At 40.0% G+C, this 21,235-nt stretch overlaps 1 protein-coding gene and 1 pseudogene across 1 annotated transcript; both read left to right on the forward strand.

The window, feature by feature from the left end:
- The first annotated feature begins 3,111 nt into the window (after positions 1-3,111).
- Positions 3,112-11,808, forward strand: LOC121800941 (annotated as a pseudogene).
- A 6,451-nt stretch (positions 11,809-18,259) lies between these two features.
- LOC121799392 (AP2-like ethylene-responsive transcription factor At1g16060) lies at positions 18,260-21,220 on the forward strand. The gene is made up of 8 exons (XM_042198756.1): positions 18,260-18,595; positions 18,682-18,764; positions 18,893-18,901; positions 18,982-19,070; positions 19,157-19,230; positions 19,321-19,371; positions 20,157-20,233; positions 20,490-21,220. The coding sequence occupies exons 1-8, from the start codon at positions 18,456-18,458 to the stop codon at positions 21,002-21,004; spliced, it is 1,038 nt and encodes a 345-aa protein (XP_042054690.1). The 5' UTR covers positions 18,260-18,455; the 3' UTR covers positions 21,005-21,220.
- The last annotated feature ends 15 nt before the right edge of the window (positions 21,221-21,235 follow it).

Here is a 21,235-nt window from a genome sequence, read left to right on the forward strand (position 1 = left end):
CGCATCGTCTGACCAACCCAGCTGGACCTCCTCCACAGCTGCTCCGTCCCGCCAGATAGTCCTACGGTCCAATATCTTTGTCGGGTATGACACCGGCTTCCCCCGTGCAAAACTCATTGGCAACTCCGCGTTCGCCCAACGCGAGTTCTCCACAAAAGGCTTCAACAACCCCACATGAAATACATTATGGACCTTGCTCCCTTCCGGCAATTGCAACCGGTAGGCCACCTGGCCGATTCGCTCCAGCACTTCAAATGGGCCGTAAAAACGACGTGATCATTTCGAAGACAAAGGCCTCGCCACCGAATGCTGCCTGTACTGCTGCAATTTTAGGAGAACCTTATCTCCCACCTCAAACTCAACATCCCTGCGATGCTGATTCGCCGACCGTCGCATCCTCTGCTGTGCTCGTTCCAAGTTATCCCGAAGCATCCTAATAGTCTCCCCCCGCTGGCGGATCAGGCTGGCCACATCAGGCGGCGTCGACACGGAAGGAGGGGACGCGACCAAAGGTGGAGGCTCGCGGCCGTAAAGTGCCTGAAAAGGCGATATCCCCAGCCCCTCATGGTGGAAGCAATTCAAAGCGAGCTCCGCCCATGGTAAAAAGTTCGCCCATTTGGTAGGCCTGTCCTCCGTGAACGCCCGCAAGTATTGTTCTAGCCCACGATTCCGTACCTCCGTCTGACCATCCGTTTGCGGGTGATAGGCGGTGGAGAAATGTAACTTGGTGCCGCTCAACCTCAACATCTCATCCCACACTTCGTTCAAGAACACCGGATCTCTGTCCGACACCAAGGTTTTGGGAAAGCCATGGTGCTTTACCACCGTCTCGATAAATAAATTCGCAATCTTCAAAGCGTTGTAGCGAACTGGTAACAATGCGAAATGCGCATATTTCGATAATCGATCCACTACTACCATTATTCCTGTGAATCCCCGAGATGATGGGAGGCTCGTGATGAAATCCATGGAAACATACTCCCACACTTGCGACGGAATGGGTAGCGGCTGCAACAATCCTGCCGGCTTCTGCGTCGAGTATTTGGTTGTCTGGCATTCATAGCACGTCTCGACTAAAGCCTTGACCTCCTTCCCCATACCCTTCCAATAAAAGGATGCCGCCAAACGACGGAACGTCCTTTCCACTCCCGGATGTCCCGCTGCAGGTGAGGAATGATGCTCAAACAACAACGCACCCTTAGCCTCCGAGTCTTTGCTCACATACACCCGACGGTTATAGTATATCAACCCGTCCGTCATGGAGATTGCCGGATCGGCATGCCCGTGGTGCAACGCCGCCTGCAGCTCAATTAAATCTGGCGTCGTCTGTGTTTCGGCTTTTAATAGTTCCCAGATGCTCGACACCGGGTGGGCAGCGGCCATTAGCGCCTGGCCCGTCTCCTCCGCCAACGTCGGGGTCTCACCTGCCGACCGGGTGTCCGCCCCTGTGGTCTCTGCCCCACCCTCCGGGATCTCTATATCGCGTCGAGAGAGGGCGTCAGCCGCCTTATTCGAGGCTCCCGTCTTATATTCAATGCGAAACTTATACCCCATCAACTTTCTGACATAGAACTGTTGGTCCAGCGTTTGAATGACTTGTTGTAGCAACTCTTTAAGGCTCTTCTGATCACTGTGGATAACGAATTCTCTCCCCAATAGGTACTGCCGCCACTTCTGTACCGCCTCGACAATCGCGTACAACTCTTTATGGTAGGTGGATGACACCCTACGCCTCGGGCCTAATTTCTTACTAAAGAAGGCCAACGGATGTCCCTCTTGGAGTAACACTGCTCCAATTCCAAAATCCGACGCGTCCGTTTCCAGATAGAAAGTTCGAGTAAAGTCTGGGAGGCGTAGAACCGGGGCCGACGTCATTGCCTGCTTTAAGGCGTCGAAGCTGTCTGCCGCCGCTGCCGACCACGCGAAGCTATCCTTCTTTAATAACTCTGTCAATGGGCCGGCGATGGATGCATAGTGTTGTATAAACCGCCGGTAGTACCCTGTGAGACCCAGAAACCCGCGCGACTGCTTTACGGTCTACGGTTTTGGCCAAGCCACCATGGCCTCAATCTTTGCCGGGTCTGCCCTCAACTGGCCCTCTGAAATGAAATGACCCAAGTATTCCACCGAAGCACACACGAATGTGCATTTGGACATCTTCACGAAAAATTTATGTGCCCGCAGAATTGATAACACCTCATGAATATGACGGACATGCGACATGAACGTCGGGCTGTATATCAGGATGTCATCGAAGAACACTATTACCCACTGCCGCAGGGCCGGTCTGAAAATGGCATTCATCGCCGCCTGAAATGTCGAGGGCGCGTTTGTCAGGCCAAACGGCATCACTAAGAACTCAAAGTGCCCATCGTGAGTCCTAAATGCCGTCTTGAAGATATCCTCATCGCTCATTCGGATCTGATGATACCCCGAATGTAAATCCAACTTCGTAAAGAACCTTGCCGCGCCCAGTTCATCGAACAGCTCATCGGTTGTCGGAATCGGGAAGTGATCCGGCACGGTGACCTCATTCAGTGCCCTGTAGTCGATGCAAAAACGGAACGAGCCGTCCTTTTTTCTTATAAGTAAAACTGGCGAAGAAAAGGGCTCTGGCTCGGTCTTATTAAGCCCGATTCTAACATGTCCTTCACCTGTTTCTCGATCTCATTCTTCTGGAAATACGGATACTTGTATGGCCGCACATTAATCGGCTTTGTATTCGGTAACAGATGTATCTTATGGTCGAATTGACGTTTGGGGGGTACACCCGACGGCACTCCAAATACCTCCTTGTGGGAGTCCAGCACCGCACGGATCTCGTCCGGAAGGTCCTGCGGAAATGCCAGTTCTGCCGTCGCGGCGTGCCCCGGGGGTTCCCCTGCCGGATAGTGGATCAATTCGAACAACTCTGCGGGGCCCTGCAGCGTCAGAAGGGAGGCGAATGTCTTCAGCGACACCTCCTCGGCTGAAGGCGGCACCAATTTCAGGCACACCTGCCGTCCATTGCGCAAGAATTCCAATGTTCCGTCGATATAATCACTGGTCACTCTGCGCATCTGCTTCAGCCAAACCCTTCCCAATATTACCTCGGGGCCATGCACAGGTAAGATGTGTAAGTCGACCAGAAAAATATGCCTTTGAATAACCAATCTAGTTTGAACACAAGCGTGGGTACAAAGCAAAGACGCACCGTTACCAACGTACACGCGGAATGGACGGATCTGCCGCAGGGGTAATGCCAGTTTTTCAGCCACCGTAGGGTGTAAGAAGTTATGGGAACTCCCCGTATCCACAAGTATCCGCACTGGCCTGCCACCAATCGTTCCCCTCAGTTCAATATCCTCCTCGCGCTGCCAGCCATCGAGTGCGTAAATGTGGGACAAATCCGCCGCTATGATCGCGGACTCCTCATGGCTGGCCTGATCGTCTACCTCGTCCTCATCTGAGTCAATATCAGCGCCCATGTAAACCAAGAATCTGCCCCGACACGAGTGGCCAGCCACCCACTTTTCCGGGGTTAAAATAAAACGGAAAAAAAGAGAGACGCATGACTCTCATGCGTCTCTATGAAAGACGCATGAGAGTCATGCGTCTCATTAAAAAGAGACGCATGAGGGTCATGCGTCTCTCCTAAATCCGGAACAAAAAAAAAGTGCAGTACAAACGAGGAATGATATCTTTTGTCTAGTACAAAAGAAGAAAAAACCCGGATTTGTTCCAAATTGACGTTAGCATCTGGAAATACTTGCTCACAATATGTTTTTCATATGAATTTCTGCTATTTTTCTATTGCTGCATGGGGCAGAGTGTCTGAGATGGGCTGTTTTTTGCCATCAATTTTGGAATGTAGGTGCGGATTTGCACCGGGAAGCCAACAACAATAGTTGCCTCTCGAAAAGGTTTTTATCCAGCCGGAAAGCGTAATCTTGTAAGCCACTCATTAGCCGGTCTTTTGAAGCAGATAAGCAGGACTTTTCATTCTGTAAGTGAAGACAACTTTATCCTGTTAAGCTTCTCGTATTCTCGAAATTCTGCAATTCAAATCTGTTTGCATCTGCCTTTTCTCTGAAGTTCATCAACTTCTGTTATATCTATTTGGCTCAGGCATTTAAGACTCTGATGAAAGCTTTCGCCGAGCACAACAAAGTGAGTGATTTAGAACTTAAAACCCTAAAATGATTTTTGGACACAAAGATAACATTACCTGTAATCTCTCAGTTTGGGAATCTTCCATATGGTTTTCGAGCAAACACTTGGTTAGTACCCTCTGTTGTTTCTGAGAATCCCTCTACATTCCCTCCCCTTCCGACTGAAGATGAGTGTTGGGGAGGAAGTGGAGGCGGACAGGGAAGAGACGGGAAGCACGACTAAAGGCCATGGGCAAAGGAGCTCGCTATCTTGGCAGCAATGCCATGTAAAACATCTGAGGAGCGTCAGCTAAGAGATAGGAAAGCCTTTCTCCTTCATAGTCTACTTGTTGATGTTTCGGTTTTCAAAGCTGTTGCTGCAATAAAGCATCTAATAGAAAACAATCAGCAGTCTGCGAGTAATCCTGATTCATCTTTATTACATGAGGAAAGAATTGAAGATCTACTCATTAGCGTTGCAAAAGATCCCCCAGATGGAAGCACCAAGTTGGATAGCAAAAATGATGGGAGTAAGGTTCTTGGAATTACACATGAAGAAGTAACTCAAAGAAACTTGCTAAAAGGCATAACTGCTGATGAAAATGCAACCGTACATGTTCGTCTCAGTAACTATTAAATTTTCTCTTCTATTTCCCAGCAATATGTGAAGTTATAATTCTTACTGTGAGATTATTGGTCCATTCAGGATGCTTCTACTTTAGGCGTTGTCATTGTTAGGCATTGTGGGCACACAGCCATTGTTAAAGTTTCAGCTGTGGTAAATTGGAGCTACAAAGCCATTCCTCGGGATATTGACATTGAAGACCTTCCTGAAGGAGGAGCGAATGCATTAAATATCAATAGTTGGTAGAGATAGCTCTACTTGATATTTGTATATTTTTCAGATTTTTCAACCTTTGGAAAGACCATTCATGCTGTTCAAATTCCACATTCATAAAAAACTGAGTTACTTTCGCTACAAAAATACTGTGACTGAGTATTGTGATCCCGGACTAATGAATCATTCTGTTTTATATTTATGTTTCCAGCTTGAGAATGCTGTTGCACGAAGCCACGCCCCAATCACCCAACACAGTTCAAAGAGTTCCGAATGCTGATCTGGAAGAATTATGCTCCAGTTGGCCTTTGGTAAGGCAGGTGCTAACCGAGAGTCTAAAGACTCTTCAGGGAGATGATTCGACACTTAAAAAATCCATTAGATGGGAGCTTGGCGCATGTTGGGTGCAACATTTGCAAAATCAGGCTTCAGGTAAAGATGAGCCTATAAAGAATGAAGAAGTCAAAGTTGAGCCAGCTGTCAAGGGTCTTGGAAAGAATGGTGGATTGCTGAAGGATATAAAAAAAGAAGTCAGGAGATCAAATAAATAAATCTAACCCCAACAAGGAAGTTTCTGCTAATTGCAATTCAGATTCAAACAAGGACTTTGATAAAGATGACAAGGAGATTATATGGAAAAATTTGCTTCCCGAATCATCATATTTGTGCCTTAAAGAATCAGAAACTGGTCTTCACCTTAAGGTTGCCTTTCTGCTTTGTAATAAAGTATATTTTCTGTTTTGTTATTCTTAATCAGGTTTACATCTCTCAAGAGGTGTTTTGAAGTTCATAACTAGAAAGGTTCTTTTGGAACTGTAACAAATTGAAACAAACCTTTTGATTTATAAATAGTGGCAAATTTAAGGCCTAATCTATCCGGCAATTGGTGGTTGCAGTCACCTGAAGAGTTGATTGAAATGGCACACAAATATTATGCTGAAACAGCCCTTCCAAAATTGGTAATTCTTTTATTCAGAACATATCTTTAACCTGAAGTTGAACCTCGGAACTGATATTTATTATTTTCTTCCATTTTCTTCTGACAGGTTGCTGATTTCGGGTCACTTGAACTTTCACCAGTTGATGGCCGGACGCTGACAGATTTCATGCATACCAGGGGTTTGCAGATGTGCTCCTTGGGCCGTGTGGTAATTTCATTTGTTTTGTTGTTCATCTATAGTTTATGTCCTGATTGATTTCCGTTGCATACTCCTTGTCCATCTAAAATGTCGACCCATTGTACATATTAGTTGGTTTAGATGTCACATATCTATCTAGGTCAGTTAGTCATAAATACTAATTTTTAGAAATGGGCCACTCACCCCCTTTAAAGGCCTCATAAGCGGGGAGGGTTATCCACACTTACATAGATTAGATAGGATCTTTACCAAGTCGATGTTGGACAAGATTTCGACATTTAACACACCCCCGCACGAGTGGGCCGGAATGACACATCGAACTTCCATCACGTGGATAGGCAAAATAAGAGAGAAAGAAATCCATCATCGACTTGGGCCCGGTCTAATACCATATTAGAAATGGGCCATTCACCCCCTTTAAAAGGCCTCATAAGGGGGGGAGAGTTATCCACACTTATATAGATTAGATCGGATCTTCACCAAGTTGATATGGGACAAGATTTAGACATTTAACACTAATAAAAAGATGTTTTTTAGTGCTAGTAAAAAAAAGTTTTCATGCCCCACATCTCAAACAAGATCCATTAACTGAAGCTGGATATTTGCCACTTATAGAAGCATAACATAAGTTTTTGGGGAAAAACCAAGATTTGCCTGGCTCGAGTTTTGTGCTTCAATTTTTGATGTATGTTATGAATTGCTAATATTCTTCCTCTAAACTTTTCAAATGTGTTATGTTTATGCCTATAATGACTTTTTTCTCCACTGTTTACCTTTTGCCAGTCTCACATTATGTGTTGTTAACTCTCGTAGTTTTTCCCCGACTTATTTCCTTTCGAATCATCCTTATCAGGTCGAACTAGCAGACAAGCTCCCTCATGTTCAGTCCCTTTGTATTCACGAGATGGTTGTTCGAGCGTATCAGCATATATCATTCAGGCTGTTGTAGCAGCAGTTGATGATATTGTTAATATGGCTTCATCTATTGCTTCTTGTTTGAATTTGTTGCTGGGGACACCTGCTGCAAAAAACGGTGACGCAGATGTAAATAATGATGATGAATTGAAATGGAAGTGGGTCGAGACATTCCTTTTCAAGAGGTTTGGCTGGCAATGGAAGGATGAGGCACGCAGTGATTTAAGAAAGTTTGCTATTCTCCGAGGACTCTGCACAAGGTAAGCTAATTTAGATTGCTTAGCTAAGAAGGTAGCTACTAATTTATTTATTTTCAGACTGGGCATGAACTTGTTCCGAGAGACTATGATATGGACTCTCCCTTCCCATTCAAAAAATCAGATATAATCAGCATGGTGCCTGTTTATAAAGTAAGCTGTTAGTATTCATATGAAAAAATTGAAAATATTTCTTTAGAGGATGTTTCAAGTAGTTCTCATAGAATTTGTTTTCCAACAGCACGTCGCTTGCTCATCTGCTGATGGACGCACACTTCTGGAATCATCGAAGACTTCCTTGGACAAGGGCAAACTGGAGGATGCGGTTAATTATGGAACAAAGGTAAGTTTATACCCCTGTCCTTGAGAGGCTTTAGATAATGATCAAATCATGCTCAGGAGTGAGATAACGACTATAATAATTTATTTTCTCTTTTGTAGGCACTCTCGAAATTGGTTTCTGTCTGTGGCCCTTATCATCGAATGACAGCAGGGGCATATAGTCTGTTGGCTGTGGTGCTCTACCACACCGGGGATTTTAATCAGGTATGAGGATTCAGTCCATAACAATGAAGAATCCCTGATTAGCCGATAACATAATAATATTAATACCCTAGTAACAGTATATGCAAAATGTTGAGCCAAGCATGTAATGTCACAGAAAAGGGCAAGCTTTACAGTCTTCTCCATTGCATGTCAGTAGCTCAAAGAAACACCCATATTTTGCTGAACTATGTTTCGTGCACTTTAATTTGGACAGCCCTGAGCATGCCAAAAGCCTTTTAACTTTAAAATAGTTTTGTTAATAAACTTCTGATCTAATTGTTTTATCGTATGAACAGGCCACCATTTACCAGCAAAAAGCTTTAGATATCAATGAGCGAGAGCTTGGTCTGGATCATCCAGACACAATGAAAAGCTATGGAGATTTAGCTGTCTTCTACTATAGACTCCAACACACTGAGCTGGCACTGAAGTAAGTAAAGATAGTCTATGTATCTTTGCATTATGGCCCTTCTACATGTATGCATATAATATCACCATATATGGAAACAAGGGAACATGAAGGCATCAGATGGATAAATCATAGAGTTTCTGGATATCCTTAATTATATATTTTAACTGGAGAACTTATTTTTTTTCAGATATGTCAACCGTGCATTGTATCTATTGCATCTAACTTGTGGCCCTTCTCACCCAAATACTGCTGCCACCTATATCAACGTAGCTATGATGAAAGAAGGTTTGGGGAATGTCCATGTTGCTCTTAGATATCTCCATGAGGCTCTCAAGTGTAACCAAAGACTTCTGGGAGCTGATCATATACAAGTAATCTCTTCTTTTTGTGTTTTTGTGTGTAAATGGTGGTTATATATTCATGTGTTGTTTCATAGGTCCGATTTACTACTTACATGGACCTTTTGCATTGTAAAATGATAAAACTTCGTAATAGAGTTCTTCCAATAGGAAGATGAGGGAAACTATTGCCTAATGGCGACGCCTAGAAGGCATAAGTTTTTTTATATACTGAATCTCCGCCCTTTCATTACTTTTTTTTCCAGACAGCGGCTAGCTATCATGCTATTGCAATCGCTCTCTCGTTGATGGAAGCATAGTCCCTGAGTGTTCAACACGATCAGACCACACTTCAGATACTACAGGCTAAACTAGGATCAGAAGATCTACGTACACAGGTAATGCTTATGCCTGATCATTAAAGAATGACTTTTGGTGGTGACCCTTTTCTTAACCTTGTCCGAAATCTCTACAGGATGCAGCTGCATGGCTAGAATACTTCGAGTCCAAGGCACTGGAGCAGCAAGAAGCTGCACGCAATGGAACTACAAAGCCAGACGCCTCTATTTCTAGCAAAGGCCATTTGAGGTTGGAATTCCTTTCTACTTATTTTCTAAATTTAAATACACATGCTTTTTTGTAACTTTGCATGACAGAAATAGTTAATTGTTGTTCCGTCTCACACTAAAGATGAATGAAAATGTCTTAAATTAGTGTTTCGGACCTTTTGGACTACATAACCCCTGATGCAGAGATGAAAGCAAGAGAAGCCCAAAAGAAGCAAGCTCGTGCCAAGATTAAAATCATGTTTCTAATATATTTTGTTATTTTTGTCTTCTGTGGCATTCCGTGACCAGGTATCATCTTTATTGTACAGCTTAAGGGAAAAGTTAGTCCAAACTCAGAAACAGTGGATGAATATCAAAATGGCGAGCTCACATTGGAAAGTGAACCTGTTGCAGAGAACTCTAGTGATAAAGAAAATAGATCTGGATTGGAAAACAAATTTGAACCTCAATTTGTGGACACGATTAAGAAAACCGATTCATTTCTAGAAGATAAAACATTGTTGGACCAAAATGATAGCATTGGGAAGGAGGATATCTCTGAAGAAGGATGGCAAGAGGCTAAGGGGCGCTCTCTTATAGGCCGCAGGCCCTCTGCTTCCAAGAGGCCGAGCCTTGCAAAATTGAACACCAATTCTCTGGTTGCTTCTCATCCATCTAAGTTCAGAGGTAAACCAAGTAGTTTCAACTCTCCTAAAACAAGTCCAAATGAAAATGTAGCTTCATCTGGCCCAGCTCCACAGGGTCCTAAAAAGTTTGTCAAGAGTGCTAGTTTCAAGCTGAAGCAGAACGATCCTTCTACACCAGCTAGTAGTGCCAAAGAAAAATTGGCCAATGCTAAATCAGCTCCTAATACTCCAAGCCCAGCTTGTGGTGAAGTTGCTAAAGCTTCTATTGTTAGTTCAGTAAGCGTCCATGCTGCTGGAAAGCTTTTCTCATACAAAGAGGTAGCTTTAGCTCCAGGTACCATTGTTAAGGCTGTTGCGGAGCAAAATCATGGGGAGAGCTCTGCAGAAGAAAATCTGCAGGTGATCAAGGAGACGAATAGGCCCGATCCAACAGTATCAATATCAAAGAAAGTGGAGGCAGATCAAACTCAAAAACTTGTGGTTGAGGTAAGTGAGATGAATGGAAATAGAAAGGAGGAAGATCAACATGCTTCTAAAGGTGCTTTGGAAAATTCCAATGATGCTGTAACTGATAGTGAACTAGAAATGACAGTTGAAACAGTGGAAGCTGACAAAATCAAGCTCAGGACCTGAAACGCAAGTGATGACTGATCTTGAATCTCCATCAGACTCCAGGGGTACTGCCACTCAGTTGGAGGTTCATAATGCCTCTGGTTTGAAAGAAAAGGTGGTGGAGGAAGAGAAGAAGGCTGATTCATATAACGGAAGTGAAAGTGTAGGTTTGCTGACAGATGAGGAAACGAACCAAGTTATTGGAAGTGTTGCTCCGTCGCCCACTGAAGCTGAAAAGCAAGTTGATACAGAGATTGAAAAGGAAACATCCAAGAAATTACCTGCTGCAGCTCCTCCATATACTCCGTCAACAGTTCCAGTATAGTCCTACCTGGCTATACAGAGCACGGTGGAATATTGCCACCTCCAGTGAATATAGCACCTGTGCTTACAGTTAACCCTGCCCGTAGATCACCACATCAATCTGCTACTGCTAGAGTTCCATATGGTTCTCGCCTCTCAGGTGGCTATAACAGATCTGGTAGCCGTGTCCCACGGAATAGGCCTGCTTTCCACAATGCTGAAAACAATGGGGACCCAAATCACTTCAACCCTCCAAGAATAATGAACCCACATGCAAATGAGTTTGTACCTGGTCAATTATGGGTTACAAATGGCTATTCAGTTTCCCCAAATGGTTATATTGCTACACAAAACTGTGTTCCAATTACCGCAAATGGGTATTCTATGTCACCGAATGGGGTAGCAATGGCACATGATGGCTTCCCACCTTTACCAAATGGTACACCTGAAACTCAAGATGGCCTCCAAATATCTTCAGTAGATCCAACAGATTCTCCTGCAGAAGAGATTACTGAAGCTGATGAAGAAGACAATCATTGTGCCGTGTCAGAGGGGAATGGACAGAAATCATCAATCTACTCAACAACCATCCATTCAGAAACAACAGAAGTACAGGAAAATGTTAATGAAGAAACTCATTCTGAACAGACAGTAGAGAATAACGATTGTCAACCTGGAGGAGAGTGTACCAACGCAGATGCAGAATCTCCAGATCTTAGGAGTACGGACACAGTGCCTGTAGAAGGAAAGACAATCAAACGTTGGGGTGATTACAGTGATGGAGAAGCAGATGTTGCTGAGGCAGCACATTAGAAGGCGTATATATTTAGTTAGGCAAGTCCTCTCTTAATCAGAGAACGTTGCTTCCCTCTTGGTGAAGTTCTGTATGAATCCAGGAGATGCAGTTTAATATCGTTCTAGCTCGTTTGTTGAAACATCATCAAGTCAGGCATTCAACAGAGAGTTTTGTTTTTGAAGAAGTGATGCAGCAATCTGCCGACAGCTCAAACACTTTTCTGCGCCTTGCTTCAAGTTTTGTAATATTCAAGTTTTGAAGAGACACTAACTCCTTTTGTAATAACTAGACATAGATTCCAATGCTGCTTTTGCATGAAACTGCTCATTTTCAGCTTCCCTACAAGTAGAAAAACTTAAAAGAGAAAACAAACAACAGGGTATTAGTTGAATCTCTCTACATGGTTTAAAGAAATTCACTGGAAAAATCTCAGGTCAGCAAGCTGCACCGAAAGTCCATGATCATCAATAAGGCTGGGGATGCAGTGAGCAACGCTGGTAGAAGAAGCGCAGCGCCAGTAGGGGTGGTCTACAAACTATCATGAGGGAGAGGCCCAGAAGAAGCAATGGAAAAACGCCGGAAAATTGTAAGTACAATTCAACTAACTAAATGCCTGGAACATTTTCTCTAATTTATCATCCAAAAAAATAGTTCAAATGCACAGTTTTCAGCAGAAACAGTGTTAATTTTTTTCAAAAGAAGGAACAGTTACAAGATAAATTAGGGAAAATTTTCATATAAATCATAACTTTTGCAGTTATCTCATACAAATAAAATTATAGTAATAACTTTTGTACCTTTGTAATTATATTTTCACCATTTACAGAATAATCATCTAGGAAATCGACAATCTCAAATGAATTTTATCGAAATTTTAATTGTCAAAAGGTACAAAAGTTATGGTTTAATTTGCTAGTTTTAAAAATCCTTCAATAAGCACATACACTTTGATGGATACGAGTACTTCACGACTATTCTTGAGAATGAAACGTACGGATAGTTAGTTGATTATGCAAAAATGATGTGAATCCGAGTATCCTAAAGAAGGATCGAAGAACCGGAAGAAGGAGAGGATGATGTGAATCCGAGAAGTGCCAAACATAGGGAAGGAGACTTTGAACATTAATGAAGAACAAAGACTCAAATTTGAGCACCCATCTTCAGCATTGAAGATTTATCCAAAATCCCTTATGGTTGCATTTAATCTATTGCCGGGCTTAAATTATTTGTTAAGGTATGCTTGCTAGTTCTTGTATTGCTAGTTGGCGGAGTCATTAGGTTTTTGTTTGTGAAAGTAGCCATTGGGTTTTCTTTCTTGAGCTTGAATCTAAATCATAACACTTATCATTTTCTTCTTCCTTCCCCATCTTTTTCATTGTTATATTTCTTGTTTGGGTTGTTGGCTATCTTTGCAAGAACAAATCCGGGCAACATATGTTTCTTGAATCAACAAGATTCACATTATTTGGTATCAAGAGCCATTGGTTCTTGTTCTTGTAATTGTTAGAAAATTATCAAAAAAAGAAAAAAAAGAGATACTTCAAAAAATATCCATGGGCTTTAGCTATAAATTGGTATATGTATTGTTGGGTATGTCAAATTGATTGTTACAAAGTTGTAGGCCGAAATTACATTAATTGTTGGATCTATTGTTGTTGTGTGAAATTATGCACACAAAGTGTTTGTTGATTTGTCCTATTGTCCTAGAACCTTATTTTCACTTATCTTTTGGCTTCTAAAACTAGTAATTACTTGGCTAGTTGCATATCTTGTTTGTGAATTGTGCTACCCTTGTGGATTATCATCGTTGAGAGCAAGTGAGGGAGAGTATCCTAGCCACCAAAATTTGTAAGCCTTCCGAGCTACATTGGGTGTGAGTTTTGGGGAAAGGGGTATATATTATGGGAAGTGAGCTCCTCACTAAATTCTCCATTCTCGGGTGTGTGTATTGTTTGTGTTACCAACAAAAAGGGACTTGTCCCTAGTCTTGTGCAATTTGTTTTGTAGGTACTTGAAATGGTGAACTCTAGGCATGACTCGCCTATAAAGGAGGATTTACGGCGTTTCATGAGGATATAAGTCTTCTTAGAGATAGAGTTAGGCATAACCATTCCATAGCACCTATTGACCGAGAGAGACATGGTAGGAGTGGCTACAAGTTAAGGTACCATGATGATGGACTTGATAGAGGGAGTAGAAGGGAACGAGCTCCAAAGTTCCATGGAGAGTCTCATTCTAGGTGGATGAGGGATCATGATCGTCATAAGGTGCATGAGTGGTTAATGGGGGAGGAAGTCTCTAGTAAAGCAATGAAGAGTTCAAGCTCTCGACATGTGGTGGAGACACAAGCCGAAGAAGCATCTCACCAAAGAAAGTGGACCTATCTCATCCTAGCTATCACACGAAGGTTTCGTCAAGGTTGACATCGAATTTCCCTCATTCAAAGAGTTTAATTCAAAGTGAGTGTGACAATGTTAACTACATTGTTAAAGAGCGTGTCAAGCATATGGTGGATTTTGTTGCCGATGATGATGAAGAGCAACGTGAGGATGAAAAAGAGTCCATGGTCATACATGAATTAGACGCACGCCCAACTTTCAATGATGGCGTGTCTAACATAGTGGAAGCCAATGACGAGTGTGAGCCATTAAAAGCCCTTCAAGTCTTGAGCATGGAAACCAAGCCAAATGAAATTGCAAAAGTAAATGAGCACTTAAGGAATGATCAAGAGAGAGAAAAAAATATAGTGTGAGAAAAGGCTAAAATGTGAGATGCAAAAGCCAAGAGAGAGTGGTGGGGGTGAGTGTGAATCAAAGCTATCAAGAGAGAAAAACTACAAGCATGTAAGAAAAAAAAGTGGCTTGTTAGATTATAAGGTCAACCTTGGGTCGGCACTAGATAATCCTTTGCCTTTTGCCATCAGTGAGGAATATAAACTTTTACCCATTAACACTTCTTATATTTCTTTTTGTGTTGATGAGCCTTTTATAGTAAGTAAAATTGAAGACATGGTAGTGAGACATCATGTTGCAAATGGCTTGGAAACTACCTCACCGGAAAATGATCAAGAGGAACAAGAGCAAGTCGAAGAGCTCCTTGCACAAGGTTCAAGTGCACTATCCTTGCTTCCTTGTGATGTTTCTTTGAAATGCTTGAGTAAGATTGATTTTGCAAGGCCGACGTGTGATGATATCTTTGTCATTGGTGATTTGTGGCATCAATAGTTTGAATCTTTGAATGCTAAGTCCATCTTTGCATCATATGTTGATCCCTTCTTGAGAAATCCAAACATTGATAAGCATGTTATTTTTATTGCGGATTCTAACTCGAAAGATGAAATGATTTCCTTGTATACTAAGATGTCTAAGTTTACACTTATTCGTAATTTTGAGTTTCATAAATATGTGGATGGTAATAGTAGGACCAAGAGAATTGAAATTGTTGATGATTTTAGAACTTGGTATTTGTCATGTTTTCATTGCAAAATGGTTAGACTCTTCAACGGGATCGGGATGTTCTATGGTCGTTTTGTGAAGGACCTTTCCAATCACATGTCTTTTGTGGGTTATGTTGTGATTAAAGTCATAATAATGCATTGTTCCCATGTGTGTGCCTATGTCTTGAAATTGTTAGAGCAATTGCGAGGGACTTATTTTGATAAGTTCCTTATGTTAATTGATGTTATGTTTTACAAGATTCATGTGGTGTTTTACAAGGTTCACATGTCTTGTGTTGAGCATACCCTACATGCTATGCATAATAGTTTTTGGTCACATTCTTCTCATAATAGTGATCACTTCTTCAAAGTGTTGGAGCAATTAAGTGAGCATCATGTTGACAACCTTGATTCTTTACTTGGTATGATTCCTTGTAAGCTTCAAGAAAATGATCTTAAGATTGAGGTCTCCTTTGTTCTCATTGCTAAATTCGATTTTGAATGTGATGGTGTAAGTTGGTTCGTTGATTGTGATTGTGAGAACCATCTCCTTGTTAGTGAAATGTCTTTTGGGTTCTGAAGTGAAATAAACCTCTAGTATGATACTATGATATTTGATTTGGATTCGCTCGATTTTATAAGTGTACTTGATCGGGATTTGAGGATAAATCCTTCAAAAGAAGGAGGGGATGATGTGAATCCGAGTGTCCTAAAGAAGGATCGAAAAACTGGATTTGAGGACAAATCCTTTCAAAAAGGAGAGGACGATGTGAATCCGGGAAGCGTCAAACAAAGGGAAGGAGACTTTGAACATTATTGAAGAACAAAGACTCAAATTTGAGCACCCATCTTCATCATTGAAAATTTATCCAAAATCTCTTGTGGTTGCATTTAATCTATTGCCGGGCTTAGATTATTTGTTAAGGTATGCTTGCTAGTTCTTGTGTTGCTAGTTGGTGGAGCCATTAGGTTTTTGTTTGTGAAAGTAGCCATTGGGTTTTCTTTCTTGAGCTTGAATCTAAATCATAACACTTATCATCTTCTTCTTCCTTCCCCATCTTTTTCATTGTTATGTTTCTTGTTTGGGTTGTTGGCTATCTTTGCAAGAACAAATCTGGGAAACATATGTTTCTTGAATCAACAAGATTCACATTAAAAAAGGAAGTAAATTTGTGTATGTGGAAGCAGTTGGGTTTGATGGTTTGTTGGCAGTGATTACAGTGAGGAGAATGTGTTGCTGTGTTATGAATTGGCAGTATATAGACACCTCATGCTTGTCTTTTCTTATTGGTTGCAACATTGTTTCTTAGTATTAGTTGGCATCTGTGCACTGATGTTGAGCTTCAATTCCAGCTCTGTCATATGTTTTTATACAACATATAATTAACTCATTATTATCTGTGTCTATCTTCATTTCCTACAGGATTTGCTGGCTTATTTTATCTTTTGCAAACAGTAAATTTATAGGCTTGTTCTATTCTGTGTGTGTGTTCACATGACATTGGTGATTCCTTCTTATCTCCTTGCATCGTCAAACTTACACCATCTAACAATACTTTTCCTCTTTCCAACTGCCCCGAATGTTACATTCGTCGCTTTATTGCATCAACTATCGGATCAACCCGCCAGGTTCAGGCTAAAATTTTGGGAGTGCAGCATGTATACGAATGCTGTGATGCTCACCATTTCATTACATGCTTCATTATTCTACACTGTGTCTGTGTATATCACAGCTCTCTGTGGATTTCAGAATATGTTTCTTTATTTCATCTTTGGTAGTATTTAATAATTTTTTTGTTTTCATATGTGAAACACACTTTCTAATCTTAAATCATGATGTTTCTCCCCTGTTTCTGGAGCTATGCAGAACTTAAGTTGGAAAATTTCAGCTGTTACACTGTAGCATTAACTAATGTTTAAGTGTGTAATGGTGTGAAACTGGGAAAACTAAGAAGAATCACTGCATGATTTGATGATTATGTATTGTTTTGTTTTTATCTTCTAGAAAGCTAAACAATGGGACAGATAGTATAAGTAATCTTGATTAAAGATAGTATCATGTCTCAAATTATTTTTAAATAATTGAGATATAAATTAAAATTGCAGCTAATAAAACCAATGCTAAAATATGCTCTATTTTCTGCAGGCTAATCAGCGACACTCAACTTTAAACTGTTTTCATCAACTATATCGATATCAATTTGATTTATTTTAAAGATACTGGTATCCTAAATAAAAACTTCATTCGTTTCCTATAGTTAGATATTTTGGAGATATATAGGAGTTTTAATGCCAAAGTAGTTGAAGATAGTATTAATCGAACGTGGATTCAGTAGTGTAATGTGTGAAAAAATTTCTTCACTTAGATTTGGACTAATTTTGATTGACGGACCAAAATGCTAAAATGAGACATAGGCATCATATAGTACTTCCTCCGTTTCAAGGTAGTTGGGTCGTTTCTTTTTTTGCACTCATTTTGCAAAAATAATTATAGTAAATAGTAAAAGTGGGGAGAGAATTAAGTAAGAGAGAATAATATATAGAATAGTACTATTTTCTACATTATTCTCTCTTACATTATTCTGATTCCACTTTAACTAATCCCCCATCCCACAATAGCAATCCTATTTGGTTTGAGCACGGATTTTAAAAAATGTAAAGAAAAATGGAATGAATAAGTTAGTGGAATGTGAGTCATATTCATATGGAGTATATTGGTTTTGTAATAAAATGTGAATGGAATAAATTGGTGGAATGTGGAAACTACTTACCATTTATGGTAAAAGTAAAATATGACTCTTATTGTGAGACAGACAGAAATGACAAAATATATCTCTTATTGTGGGACGGAGGGAATATCATTTTTTCAAAATGAGTGAAAAAATAAAAAGAAACAATTCAACTGGCTTAGAGCGGTGGGAGTATTTTGTATTGATCTAATTTTCAATTTACAAATATTTAGGCTCTCTCTAATAGTGCTAGAAACTTTGTCGATCGTCCCAACACCATTTGGATACATTAGACCACCCTAATTAATTTGTCTTCTAGTTCATGACGTAAAGACTTAAAAACTACTATCTCCAATATCTCATTACCAAATTCATTGAAATACTCCTATTATCTATGCCACCATTAATGTAAAAAATGAGTTGTAATGTTTTATAATTAAAAGAAATATACTGGTAACAAATTTCAAAAGTTAGTTGAGGAAGTTGGGGCAGATATGGTTGGTTGTTGATAAACTAATCAATCAAGAAAATAATAAAATGTCAATATTTTTCACCTACAAAGTGTTAATGAATAACACAAAACCAAAGATGAGACAAGAGAGAGACTGTGGAAAGCCGGTTAATTCGGCCAAAAATCAATCAGCCGGCTGCCATTTTCCAACACTCCCACCATTTTCTTTATAAACACCTTTGCTTGTAGACTTTGTCATGTTTAATTATCCTCAAATAACTACTTAGATCAATATTAGTCCTAATCCAAGATTTGGTAGTGCCATTTCTTGGTTAATAGTATCATATCATATCATATCATGGTGAAGTTGGGTCAGCAGAAACCGGGTAACGCCTCAATTCCGGTGAATAATCCCGGGACTAAGGTAAAACGCACTAGGAAAACCATCCCTCGAGACTCCCCACCCAAGCGCAGCTCGGTTTATCGTGGCGTTACAAGGTCTGTTCATATTCTAATTAAATTGTGTTCTTATAAATCATGTTTTGTCTTATCTGTCTTCCCTACTAAACGGCCAAATATATTAGGCACCGATGGACTGGTCGGTTTGAAGCACATTTGTGGGACAAGAACTGCTGGAATGAGGCACAGAACAAGAAAGGCAGACAAGGTTAGCCAACTAGCGCTACCATTTTATCCATCAATATATATATATATATATATTGCTATTTTACTTGTCATTTTAATTACTTTTTTACTTTTCTTGGTGGTATGATGGATTCTTGATGGGAAATGCAGTGTATCTTGGTAAGTAGATAATATTATTAATAAAAAAATTATGTAGGAATTTATAATCCATGATCAAGATTTTAATTTGTGATGTTTAGGTGCTTATGATGATGAAGAAGCAGCTGCACATGCCTATGACTTGGCTGCTCTCAAGTATTGGGGTCAAGACACTATCCTCAATTTTCCGGTGAGTGAAACGACGTCGTTTTTCGGATGGTTTGCCGAAATGAGATGCTGATTTGTGTTTCACTATACATATATATATATATATAGTTGTCTACTTATCAGAATGAGATTTTGGGCATGGATGGGCAGTCTAGAGAAGAATATATTGGATCATTGAGAAGGTAAGTAAATTGGGGTTTAAGTGATATTTTTAGAGTAATTGCTGTGTTTTATTCAATGCTTAAAACTACTATTCTTATTGGTGGTTGCAGAAAAAGCAGTGGATTTTCGAGGGGAGTATCTAAATATAGAGGCGTGGCAAGGTTAGATAACCGACACCACTGAATTTTTTCTCATATATATATTCTTTTAAACCACCATCTATATGGGAACTAATAACCATTTTGGTTCATTAGATCGTAAAATAGATGGTATCAGACTCTAATATCAGTTCGTTGATTCATAAATATTAGTTGTGACAAAAATATAATTTCAAATATACAAACTGATACTAATATTAATGTGAACTGACATGTTTTGAGATGCAATTTATATGATTTGTATTGTAAACTAATGTGTTTTTGTTAGAGTAAATATACGGTAAAATTGTTTTTAAAAGAGAAATGATATGTTTTGAGATACAAACTGAAATGATTCTCAATTCTCATTTTAGAATTTTAGATGTAAACTTATTTGATCACAGTTATCTTTATATATTCTACTAATATATATTTAGAAAGTCAATATATCACAACTAATAAGACTGACTAATATCGATTGAAAGCATGGGTCGTATTAAGATGGTAACTAATTCAACTCGTTATATTAAAAATGTTAACACAATGACATTAGTATGCCAACACAATTTAGATTGACATATTTATATCTTTGTGTTGACATGCATTTAAATAAATTTCAATTTGATATATTTACGGTGCCAATTCAAATTGTGTTGACATAATCGTGTCACTATGATAACATTTTGAATATACTAAGTTGATTAGTTATCAAAGTCATCAAATTAAGCTAGTTGTCATTTGATTACACGAAAGCTCAATACTCCAATTTATTTGGATTTTGATTCTATATATATCTGAATTTGTTGCAGACATCATCACAATGGAAGATGGGAAGCTCGAATTGGGAGGGTTTTTGGGAACAAATACCTTTATCTTGGAACATATGGTAAACATTCAAATCCTAATTTCATTTTTAGTGAGACAATTTTCAATATAGTTTACAATGCACGTCACATATAGAAATTTTAATATTGTACATTCACAACCTTCATTTGGTAAACTTACCCCCCAAACACTATTTGACATAACAATCAAATTAGTTGGTGAAGCTCACCAACCTAAACCTTCCCACACCCAAAAAAAATTGCATCACCCCATTTTTTCCAATCTTTGATCATTCTAAATCAAATCAAATGATGCAGCTACACAAGAAGAGGCCGCCATCGCATACGACATGGCAGCCATCGAGTACCGCGGCCTCAACGCTGTCACAAATTTTGATCTTAGCCGTTACATAAAATGGCTCAGACCTAACAATAACAATAACAACAACGACACAAGCTCAGACCAAAGCTTAAACCTTGAGTACTCAGGAGGCGCCCTAACCTCCCCACAACTCCTCCAACCGGCCTCAGACGCCACGTCATCCCAGCCACATCATCCCACCACCGCCACCTCAGCCCTCGGTCTCCTGCTTCAGTCTTCAAAATTCAAGGAGATGATGGAAATGACACTGGCTGCAGAGTACCCTTCCACTCCTACACTAAGTGATCCTGATCCACCACAGTGCACCATTCCGGACGACATAAAAACGTATTTCGAATCGAACGATTTTAGTGAGTATAACGAGCAAGGAGATGATATATTCGGGGAGCTCTTCATGCAGCCTATGGTGCAGTTTGATTCAATGCTCAATGCTGAAGATTTGGTGTTATAAATTCATATTCTTTTCAAATAGTCGCAGGTTTCTCAGAGTCAAGAGTGACAGATTCTAATAGATATGCTCAAAGCTAATATTTAATTCTTTGAATCATCATTTTTTTCGTACATACAAATGCAATAAATCTGAGAAATTGGCTAGACAAGGACAAGTATTTTTTGTAATTCGTTTACACTATTTATTACTAATGCATTTCCTTTGATACTTTGATAACTTGAGCTATCTTAA

The sequence above is a fragment of the Salvia splendens genome, chromosome 4, assembly GCF_004379255.2.
Source record: "Salvia splendens isolate huo1 chromosome 4, SspV2, whole genome shotgun sequence".
In the NCBI taxonomy this organism is placed as follows: Eukaryota; Viridiplantae; Streptophyta; class Magnoliopsida; order Lamiales; family Lamiaceae; genus Salvia; species Salvia splendens.

Excerpts from the sequence above, each read along its gene's own strand:
- LOC121799392 (XM_042198756.1), top strand. The coding sequence starts at position 18,456 with ATGGTGAAGTTGGGTCAGCAGAAACCGGGTAACGCCTCAATTCCGGTG. Across the intron at positions 19,071-19,156 it reads ACACTATCCTCAATTTTCCG|TTGTCTACTTATCAGAATGA; the intron begins GTGAGTGAAACG and ends ATATATATATAG. Across the intron at positions 19,231-19,320 it reads TATATTGGATCATTGAGAAG|AAAAAGCAGTGGATTTTCGA; the intron begins GTAAGTAAATTG and ends TGGTGGTTGCAG.